The 11,591-nt window shown below is 35.0% G+C and overlaps 1 protein-coding gene across 1 annotated transcript in view; it reads left to right on the forward strand.

The window, feature by feature from the left end:
• UNC13C (unc-13 homolog C (C. elegans)) overlaps window positions 1-11,591 on the forward strand; it is a 131,170-nt gene that overhangs the window by 64,446 nt on the left and 55,133 nt on the right. Inside the window, exons 14-16 of the mRNA XM_009078702.1 lie at window positions 1,992-2,060; window positions 2,171-2,260; window positions 3,325-3,453. Of these exons, the coding sequence (XP_009076950.1) occupies window positions 1,992-2,060; window positions 2,171-2,260; window positions 3,325-3,453 (288 nt within the window). The remainder of the gene's footprint in view (window positions 1-1,991; window positions 2,061-2,170; window positions 2,261-3,324; window positions 3,454-11,591) is intronic.

Raw genomic sequence — 11,591 nt, forward strand, 5'->3', positions numbered from 1 at the left:
CTCAAGTAGTTAAAACTAAATATTAGTTTGCATTTCCTGAGCATGTACCTTTGAGATAGAACTTGTGTCTAAAAATTCACTTTGTGTGGTGAACATACCAAATATTGATTTCTCTTATTCTTGCTGAATTCTGAATGCACTTAGGATCTGATGCTACTGCTTACAGCCATAAATAAAACTGGTTGTTCTAAATACTTCTAAAGAAGTATTTATAACAACCTTATAACAACTTCTAAAGAAGTATTTATATTTTTAAATTCAAGGGATGTCATAAGTCTGTAAAAAAGTTTTTTTAAGCATTCCATTAAGTCATTATTTTCAGGTCCACTCAGTAATATTTTAGAGAAATACTCTCAGTTTCAATTTATTTTTGTTTTAAGTGTTAAGTCTGGTGGAAGTGTTCACATATCAATTTACCCAGGGCTGGGTCTTTAGTTTGGAGACAGCATGTTGTTGAACTGGAACCTTATCTCCTGCTGCTAGAGGTTTGCTTTGAAAGCAGAATATTAACTTTGCTTCTTTACTATAAAGGAAAACATTTTATCATCAAAAAGCAATATAAGAATATTTATTATTTAAGTATTGTATTACCATGAGATCACAATATTTCTTCTGACTTTTAAAGCCAATTGATTTTTATTATGGAATGACTCTACACCTTTACTGAAACAAAGCTTCTCTTTTAATATTCAAGTTTTATTAGACCTTTGAATTTGATCCAAGATTTGAAATTTAGAATTTTTTGTTGGTTCTTTTTAAACTTTTCCCCTGTTTTTCTAATGATCAGAAGTAGTTTTTCCCTCAGATTGAACAGAGATTAAGTCCTCTCTCAGATGTTAATGCCAGTTTACCTTTGACGCAAATTCCAATCCAATTCATAGTTCAACAGATGGGTGGAAAAAGAGTAGTAAGCATCACTAATGGAGATTTGGAGGCCTTTTTTCAAACAATTGACTTACAGGCGAAATATTAGATTATTTTTCTCTCTTGGGTCAAAAGGCATTTGTTAGTGGATAGCTGCATATCATTCATCAAAAAGAACATCTCAAATTCAAGTCCTCAGGCTACAGCTGGGAATGATTTGGCTGGCTGAATATTTCAGTACAGATTTATAACGTGACAAAAAAGTTCCCTTTTGATTGATCCCTTAAGGGAACTGTGCCAAATTAGCAGCCTTTGGTGTAGGTTAGTACTCCATTGATGACAGACAGTGCATAAAGACTTCATTTTCAAATTACTGCTGATCACATTTCAGGGATGGTGCAGGTACAATCATGCATCCCAAGTGCTATCAGATCTTGTTGCTTCCACGAGTCTGCTGCTTTCACATAGGCTGGCAAGGAGTTCCACACTTTTTTTTGTGCAGCAGACTATGGAGTATATTCTAACATGGTAATTAGAAACTCTCATTAGTATTACTTTAGAAAGGCACAACTCAGCTGGATATCTCAGAGCGAAACACTTTCGCTGCACCTTCATCTATCAAGATAACAAGTTAATCTCCACATTTGTAACTGTGTAGTGTTAGTATCACTTAGATTATTCCTATAAAAGCCACTGTTTCTGAACTATAATTGTCAATCACAGTTTTATGCCAAATTCCGCTGTCAATGAGCATCATTTCTTAGTCATTAAAGGGAGTACTCATTAATTGCTTTCTTCAAGAGTATAAGCAATTACAAGGCAAATATAAGGAAATACAAGGAAAACTCTGCATCAGAAAGACTGTGTCACCTCACTAATGTACTGCACAGCTGATGGTCTTTAATGCATGGCAGGTAAATTGCAATACCGGATAGAAAGGGAAAATAAAATGAAAAAATATACATTGCCTGGCCTTGAAACACAGATATTTCAAAACAGCCCTTTTATGTGAAACAGTGGAAACCTATGTAATTTTCAAATAAGACTTGAGAGCAACTTTCAAAAACCCCATCAGTTACAGGAACCTGAAAATTCTAGTGCAACATATTCTTGGTTTCTTTTCACAGAGAGAAAAGTTCATAAAACTGCTGGATCAGCTGCACAATTCTCTGAGGATTGATTTATCTAAATACAGGGTATGTACAATATGTTCTATCTAGCACTGACATAAGACCCCAAATCCTTTGGAACAAAAATGTACCTGTTACTCCAATTTTGCATTTTTCTTCTCTTCCTGATTCACCAGGATAATTTTCCTGCCAGCAATTCTGAAAGACTCCAAGATCTGAAATCAACTGTGGACCTGCTTACCAGCATTACTTTTTTTCGGATGAAGGTATTGTCCTTTCTTTGCACAGTGATTCTAAATTTAAAAAAAAAAAAAAAAAAACAACAAAACCCAATATAAAAAAAACCCAAAGCTGTTACCTTTTATTTTCCAGGAAAATCATATTCTAGTTGATACTCTTCATCAATCCATCTCCTTCAGTTTTAACTTAAATCTTCCTGCTTACTGATGATCATTGAAGGAAACTAATTTTATTTACACTTTGTATTAACAATGGGGTGAAAACTATTATTAATATAACCCAACAGGTATCTTTTCCTTTTTTAACACTTATTTTTGCATCTCCTGAAGAAAACAAAAAATTTACCTTTTAAACTATATTAAAGTCCAGTCACATAAAGCAAATTCAGCTGAGCTCCTTAGGAACACATAATATACAGAATAAAGTTTTCCTAGTAATATCACAAAATCAGAAGTCAAACAGGAAAATAGGTCTGATAACACTATTTGCCTCAGTTACTCCAAAGGTTGATGTCTAAGTGGTCAAGTACTGGAATATTTTTTAATGGAATGGTACACAGTTATTTTCTGAGTGAACAAAACAAACACAAAACATTTGCCATAATATCATGTCATTTCATTGCATTAGGCACTACTCAAAGAGAATTAAAATAATCCTTTAAGTTAAAGTTTAAATTAATGTATCCTAAGGTGGAATAAAAAGCTGAACCCTTTCCTTTAAAAAATAAAGTGCTATTTGGCTGATATTCAGATGAAAGCACATAACTGTATGGTGTAACTATTTCCTAAATAATCTAAAAACCTTTAAGATGTAAACCCTAAGCTGTAAACCCTTGGGCATGTATGCCTCTTGCATCATATGAATAATTTCATCCAAATAAGACTTAGTGACACAATCTACTTGCTTAACTTAAGTATTTCATGCATCTTTGAACTAAGATCATCTTCAATCAACACAATTGTAAATATTTTATCATTATTATGTTTCAATGATTTTCATCCTGTACTAGAGAACTACATACAGCACTTGGATTTTTTTTGTGTGTTCAATCTAATTCTGACATTCTTCCATTTATAAAATATTTTGTTAGGTCCTTGAATTGCAGAGCCCACCTCGAGCCAGCACTGTGGTGAAAGACTGTGTAAGAGCCTGCCTGGACTCCACTTATAAATACATTTTTGACAATTGCTATGATCTCTACACCCAATTAGTGGATCAGGTAAGGTCAATATGAACTTGTTTCATCCTATTGCTCATTCATTATTGTTAGTTTACCTTAAGTAAATAGGAAGTTTTCCAGTGCTCCTTCAGATCAAAGCACTCAGGTTATTTTCATTTTCTTTATGCATGAAGGAGCAGTATATCATAAATACACCCACAGATAGCTATGAACTCCAAAATGTTTAACAAGATGAGATTCAAAATGATCATGTTAACTCATAACTTAGTCATCACATTGGACATGATTTGCCCAGTGGTTTTAGGGAAGATGCCATTAAATTAATTACTGTTGATTTAAGATCTATAACTATTTTTTAAATCTAATATAGTAGCTTTAGAAAAAAACATTATACTTTGCTGGAAATTATATACTGTCTTCCCAGCCTCATATTTTAACAGCTGTGATGCATACTTGTATCCAATCTTTAGTAACTGACTTGAAAAGCAGAGGGTAGTCCTAAAATATTTCTTAATATTAGTCTGTCAGGCTGAACTGTCAATGCAAAATAATTATAGCATTTGTTTTATTCCAAATGTCATGCAAAATCCTTAAGAACACTTTATATTTTTTCTCTATAATATGTCCAGAGTTCATTCTACAAGTAATGTTAAAATGAAGAACTGTCTTAAAGGAGTATCACTGCTTGATCACATTAACTCTTGTTCCTTGCTTTTGGGTGGTACATGGAAAAAAATGGCATTTCAGTGACTATTCCAGCCTTGAATAATTAAGTGCATTTGCCAGACACTTGCTGTGTAGTATGTAATCATTAAGAACACTCATAGTAATGATATAAGACATTCAATTTCATCTGAAAGCACATTTCACTTGAATTCGAAATATTCCTTTATTTCAGGAAAGGTGGAATATGTACTATACTTTTCTGAAATGGGAATTTGTTTTCTCAAGTTGATTTTTATGTGAGAAAACTTATTTGTAGCTATGAACATAAGAATTTCTCACCAACACCAATAAGCACTGCACACTCTGAGTGTTTGTGTGTTTATCCTCCAACAGATTATATTGTAAGCTGAGTGGGAGTATAAATTAGTAGAAGGAGCAGCTTCAGGCATCACATCTATTTACGTCATAAACTGTTCTGCTTCCTTGCTAACGTTTACTCTGCAGCAATTTGATCTTGTCTGTTAAATATAATATGAACTGTTGCTAGACTGGGTATTACATAACTCTGCAGCTTATCAGCAGTTGCTAGTCATTTTAGTAAACAGGTAACAGTGAAATGGTCTTAAATCCTCAAAGCATTGTGACACCTGAAAAAGCTTATCTGTATTCAAATAATTCTCTACTTTTTGCTGTGAATTCATGATAGAGTTTAGCCTGTCCATTTTTAAGGATGGTTTTACAATTCAAGGATATTATAGCCTTTCCGTTTGGCAGAGAATGTAAGACACACTTAAGTGATGGTTCTCTCCACATTTCTTTTCTGAAGCAGGACAGACAATGTCATTATATTATTTTTCTCTCACATAACTCTACTTAATGATAGAGCAATATAAAGTTCTGAAATTTAAAAACAAAAGTCCACAAATATTCACTCAGCTGGGAAACTAAATTAAATTCATTTTCCTGTATTTCTGTGCTGCTTGTGTTCTCTTTCACCATATTTCCAGCAGGGGTGGTTTTATGTAGCAACTTTAAGCAGACACATGCTGTAGAGTTAGAATCACTAGCAAGAGCAAGAAACTTTAGCAGAAAAGTGCAAAAAGCAAAATAAAGATCAATAGTTCATATTCAGAATGACCCATTGCTACCAATAATCAAACAGTCACATATAATCATAATGCCAGGCAGTAAAACTTTATTTCAAAGCAGGTGGGAGATAATTCAGAGAAATATAACCAGTGTATATTTAATAGAGAGATGAGTAAAATAATTCAAATTGCTACCTAAATTCTGCATCAGGTCTAGAGTTGTACAAGGAAACATTGTTCGGAACTATCCTCTTAAAATTTCCTGTCAATATATCCACACGTGCATTTGCTTTTAGGAAGAGTTAAGTATTCAGATTGCTCATACCTATAGCTCTGCAGGTTTTCCAGTGACTCCAGGTGACTGGCTTGTGGTGCCACTTCTATAATAATGAAGCAGTAACCAATATTGTAATTAACATTTCATTAGCTTTGTGTCCAAACCCCTTAGTCCAATTACACCAGATTCCACCCTTAAGCCTTCTTCATTCCCCATTCTCTTATCTTTCCTTACCTCCCCATCCGATGAGGTCTCCTCCTCTCAGAGGGAGGAAAGGAGTTCACCCTAGCGTGGTGGTGCAGCACAGGAGGTTCATGTTTTAGCTGCACAGCTGAGGTTTGAGCTGTGAGTACTGAGAACTGAAATCGATGAACCCCAAAGCAACAAGAACTGGTTCATATGTAGGTCACCACCTGCTCTCACCCAGGGGAAAGACTGGCAGCTGTTGTCCTGCCGTGGACCACTGCACACTCAGGGTCTATATCTGTGTGGAACTCATGTTAACCACCTCCTGCATTAGTTTTTGTCTGCAACCTAAAGTTCCGAGAGGTGCCTGCCACAGTATTTCTAGAAAATATTTTTAATGTCTATAATAATTTGATTTTTGGGGTGAAAATAGAACAATGAATGATGAAATTGAGGGCACTCGAGCTGGAGTTTTTGGAAATTTATCACTCTAAGAGGTGTAACAAGTAAATCACAAAATGCATTCAGCAGTCCCCACTTCTTCTGTTTATTGCTCTCTATCTGTATGTCAGACAGACAATCAAATCACTATTATAAAGTTAATGTCTTGCAGTAAAATATCACCCCTGGGGAACAGCTATATTTCCTGGGGTGAAGTGTGCCAAATGCTAAGAGTATGCAAAAATGTCATACTACAGATCCACACCAGAATACAAAGAACAGCTGATGACAAAAACGAAATGACTACTGCCGGTAGTAAAGCATGACATCTTGACAGTCTCACTGACATGTATATTATCACCCTCGTTATTTGAGACAAAGCCCTTTGATGAGGAACTACCTAGTTCCTTATGCAGCAGGTGCAGTATTTTCCTCTTTCAACACACATCTGAGTGAAGTGCTTAGCTGCCTTATGTTGAAAAAACATAGTTTTTAAAAACTAGTTTCAGAAGTACTTTGTTAAGTTTTTGACTCAATTTGCAAATATGTCACTGTTTCTGTTTTCTTAAGAGAAATTTTGAAATCTTGGTTGACACTCACAGTGACTGAAGTCCCTTCATAATTCTTTTTGCAGTCTTCTCCACTAAGTGAAACCAATAAAATGCAGATCATACTCTTCTTGTTCTCCGAAGAGGTCTTGATCAGTACATATCATTTCATGACTGATAGCATCAATATGCTGGGAAAAACACCCCACTGGGATACTATTTGACACCTGCTCAGCAGAACAGTATTGATGTTCCACCTGATTTTGGAGACTTTTCCTTTAGTCTGATACCCAGGGGGCTGGAGGCTTGGATCAAGATGATCTTTGAGGTCCCCTCCAACCCAACCCATTCGATGATGATTCAATGAATAGAGTTTCTGTTTCAAATAGGAAAATAGTTTAGGACTTTGTTACTATGCAACAGGACTGCTCAGGGAAATCCCTCTCAGGTTTTGAATGCATGTTGAGTGTCTGCAAATGGTTTCTGGCTTTGGCCTCTCTAAGTAAGTGCTGTAAAGCCAAATTTTCTTTCTTTTACATACATAACATTATAGAAAGTTTAGTAAAATTCTAAAAATAGGTGTGTGTAATATGTAAATATCTATATATGTGTATGTTTTATATACAGTCCATATTCCTTTGTGATTCTAAACCTTTTCCAAATTAAGTAATATTAACTGATGAGTTTAAAAATACAGAAGTACTGTTTAAATTAATATTTCATCATCTAAGACTAGTCTGTAAAATTGCCTTCTGTAGCCTTATGCTAATCATGGTTACTGCTTTGGTTTCTGTTCAGGTTCCACTCTCTCATTATTTATATAGAAAATACTGTACTCTTGGGGCTGCATCAAACAGCAGTAGATGAGTTTCTGATGCCATAGGACTGCATTTACCAAAGTCACACTGATATTAATGAGCATTGATTGCACAGAACATAACAAAAATAAAAACAAAACAAAATAAAACCAGACATTGATCCTACAAACTGATGACAGAAGTTGAAAGCTCCCTGCTCCTCAGACCAGCCTTTAACAGATTTGTCTCAGTAATACAAATGTAGATTTTAATCCTGCTTCACACTGTTCCTGAGATTGCTTTCTCCACCCTCAGCCACTTTTCCAAAGTACAGAATATCTTTGCTTGTCAACAGTTTAGCCATTTTTTCCCTTAATGTTAGAAAAATTGCTCTATATTTTATTTTGTCTATAAGAGAATATAAAAATCCCAGGAGACGATTTTGGTGGCTCTGTGCTTCATGATCCATTGTTTGCATATGAACTCAGGTAACTAGGAAATTGATAGTAAAAGGAAACCAAGGGAAACATGGTTCAGTGCAAGTAAAGAACTTAGGTTGATACATATCCTATAAAACGCTGCTTTTGCTCACTTCCTCTTTCTGATATAGATGCCTTCTGTGGCAAAAGACAGAGAGTTATAAAGCACCTGGTTTGGACGTTGCATTAAAAAAACTCACATAGATTCTGAAGTATTTCCTGTGTTTGTAAATCCTAAGTGAGTAATATGACCTGTCGTTAGAGATACTTTACTTTTAAAGCATTTGCTACAACTTTGGAGTCATCCTAAAGACAAGAAGTAGCCAAGTCAATTAGCATGACCATATAAAAACCTGTATTGTCATGTCTCGATGCTAAGACATCATCTGGTATTATTGTTTCTTTGATCTGCCAGCAGAAGCCTCTTGGGAATACCACTGTTCTGCCTTTGGCCAGTTAGTTATTGAGCTTTTAAGTACAGGATGTCTTATGGCATTTCATGGCTCTGTGCTTGTGGACAGCATTAACAGTTCAAGTGATGTTACAGGAGGTCAAGATTTTAAGTAGTATTTCCTAAGTGAAAAGGCTAGTGAAAAAGTGATTCTGCTAATTGGCAAACTTTCATTCAGAGCACTATTCCTGAAAGCTGTCCTGGTTACTGTGAGAGGAATCTGTGATTTTAGCTTGTTCAGTGCTGTATCGAGCAAAAATGAAACACAGGAAACCAGAAAATCATTCTTTTTAAAAGTCAAGAATCATGAATAGCATCTGTTTAATTAATGATTTTGTCATCTTGGTATATTGAGAATTTATGTTCCTCTTGACCTTTTCAGATGTATTTTTTAAAAATTCTCAGTATTGTTATTATCCTCTACAATGATAAGCAGTATTTAGTGGCTCATATATCTCATCACTGTATTTGTGCTCATGTGGCACTAGCTGGGTATGTTGGGTATTTAGGTCATGTTTTTATGCTGATAGTTTCTTTCTAATGGGTATAACTAGAGTGGAAAAAAAGAAAGTTACTATTACGAAGATAAGCATTTTCCACTTATTAGACCATAGAGTTAACTTTCTTTAGATTCCAGAAATTTTGTGTGTAAATTACTGTAAGCATATACTTTGCCTGTGCACAATCTAATCTTATCTTGGCTTTTTAAAATCCCTTTGCACAAGGTCTACATAGACTGTAAATGCACTGTACCATATAGGTGCATGTCATATTTCCTAAAGTGAAAGGATGCATATCATTGAGAGCTGGTTGGATGTGGAACCAAGTGGCAGGATCGAAGCATGAGCTATTATGATCACAGTTACAACATTAGAGCAGATAATTGGTTGGGTTTTCAATTTTTTGAGACCACAGAGAAGGAAAATCTTAACTTGTTCTTTCATTTAGTAAGAGGGGATTCTTACTGTTCACAACACACTGATGGTGAACATGTGTCACCAAAGCAGACTGCAGTAAAGCAGTATGGAAAATAATCTTCAGTGCCTCTAAAAGGTGTTTCATTTAATTAATACATAATACAAGTCTAATTGTGTGATGCTGTCTCACTTTTTCTACACTGTTAGTTTCTCTCAGTTATATTAATAGAAATATTTTGAAGTGGAACAAATTATATCACTGAAACTTTTTTTATAGGAAAATAGCTCAGTTTCAAGTTAATTTCTATTCCAGGATGGAACTTTATTCTGTTGGTTTTGGAACTTTGCAACTCAACAGTGTAATCAAATTTCCAACAGTGCTTTACCTCATTATGTTGGTACTGCACCAATCCTGCCAGAGTTGAGGAAGCATTTGGACAATGCTGTCAGACACAAGGTGTGATTTTTGGGGTTGTCCTCTGCAGGGCCAGGAGTTGGACTCAATGATCCTTCTGGGTCCCTTCCAACTTGGAGTATTTGCTGATCCTATAAAGCTTCTATGAAGGCATCTCTTGCCAGAAACCACATAAAACAAATAACAATTACAGCAATAATAACGATGTAAAACCAGGTTGAATGACTCTGAGCATTTCTAACACACTGGTTAGATTTTAGGGTAAAGAATGGAAATTACAACTGGGCACAGGCAGAGTATGTACTTTTATTTCAGGGCATAAAACCACATCAGTTGATGTGACACTAATTTAAAAATACCTTTTTTGGTGCTTTTGAAAAGATCACATTGATTTTAAGAGATTTCTGTTCCAGATAATTTCTGTGGAAAGATCCTGCTTGAGCAACTATTACTTTGTAAATTAGTTGCTTTTTGCCATCTATATTAAAGAACAGAATTTCACATTCTGTGATTCACATTCACAATCATGAAAAGCTGTCTCAGATACATGTCACTGCAGGGTTTTGCTGTGAAATATAGTTCTTGGATAAGATGCTGGCCTAAATGTGAAGTGGTTTTGTGTTCTACAACTGCCTTTCGATTGGTTTGATTTAAACATGCACTAGCTTCTGAGAAAAAGATGGAATATCAGACATAAATCTCTAACAGAGAAACAAGGCCTTTTAATGAAAATATAATGTACACCAGGGAAAATGTTTGTGAGTGACGCTAATGCTCCAATGCTAATTTCTGTTTTGAAAATCTCTCTCGTTTGCATATCTGGTTGTTAATTGCCAGTGACACCAGGTTCACCATCCCTTGTACCTGCTTCTGAGTTTTAGACACTGAAGTGGTACCACTTACAGTTCAACTGAGTATGTAGCTGTGTGATTAATGATACTTTTCTAAAATATTCCACAGTGGCCGCAAAGACAGTTTCAGTTAAGTGTTGTCGAAATTCCCTTTCTGCCATTCTAAATGCTGTTAATAGGTAAAAGTTAATTGAGGTTAAAATAACATTTAATTAATTCACTATGACACCAATATCATGTAACATCTATTAAAAGAGATACAGGGTCCACTGAATGGTTGCATCTGAACTAAGAATGAGAAGTACAGGGAGTAGTGTATGTTTAAACTTGCAGGATCACAGGAAGGTCTGTTTTCTGTTTTACTAGTTGAAACCCCTTTCTGTCTCAGACAGCTTGTAGAAGAGCATGTGTAGACCTAGCATGTGTAAATTTACCTCTGTGTGGCAGAAATTATTTGTGTATGAGTGTTTGTGTCTATACAAAGCTAGAAGTATTTATTTTCAAATTTGGGTCTCTACAATGAAGTTATTTACTGGATATTGATAAGGAATCTGATCCTTCTGCCAAGCTAAGGAAATTGTAGGCTAAGATTTCATAAATCAAAACTGTAGAGACAAAATCTAGCTATAAACAATCACTTTAGAGATTAAAAAGCTATAAAATTTACAATAAAAGAAAGGGAAATTTAACTGCTCTTTCATTTAGACCATACAGCATAGCAGCTGTTAGGCCAAATTGCTTCAGTGTATAATTCAAAACAATAAATACTCCTTAGCATTGATTTGTTCAGTCTTTATCATGTGGGGTATAAAAGTTCTGCCTCAGCAGACCATTTTACCTGCACTCAGTTTCAGCACAACACAGAATTTAAGAATGTATTTAATTAAAGGTTGGACATGCACTAAAAATCAAGTGTCTATTGATCTTCTTTGCTGACATGACAGTCTTTGCACTGTATATGTTTTTTAATATTTGTCCGTAGTCAAGTACAGACTACTATACAATATAATCTGTTGGTTAGCTGTCTTTGTCCAAAATTTCTGAAGATTTTTCTTATGTCA

This window comes from Acanthisitta chloris, unplaced genomic scaffold (assembly GCF_000695815.1).
Source record: "Acanthisitta chloris isolate BGI_N310 unplaced genomic scaffold, ASM69581v1 scaffold1307, whole genome shotgun sequence".
Lineage (NCBI taxonomy): Eukaryota > Metazoa > Chordata > Aves > Passeriformes > Acanthisittidae > Acanthisitta > Acanthisitta chloris.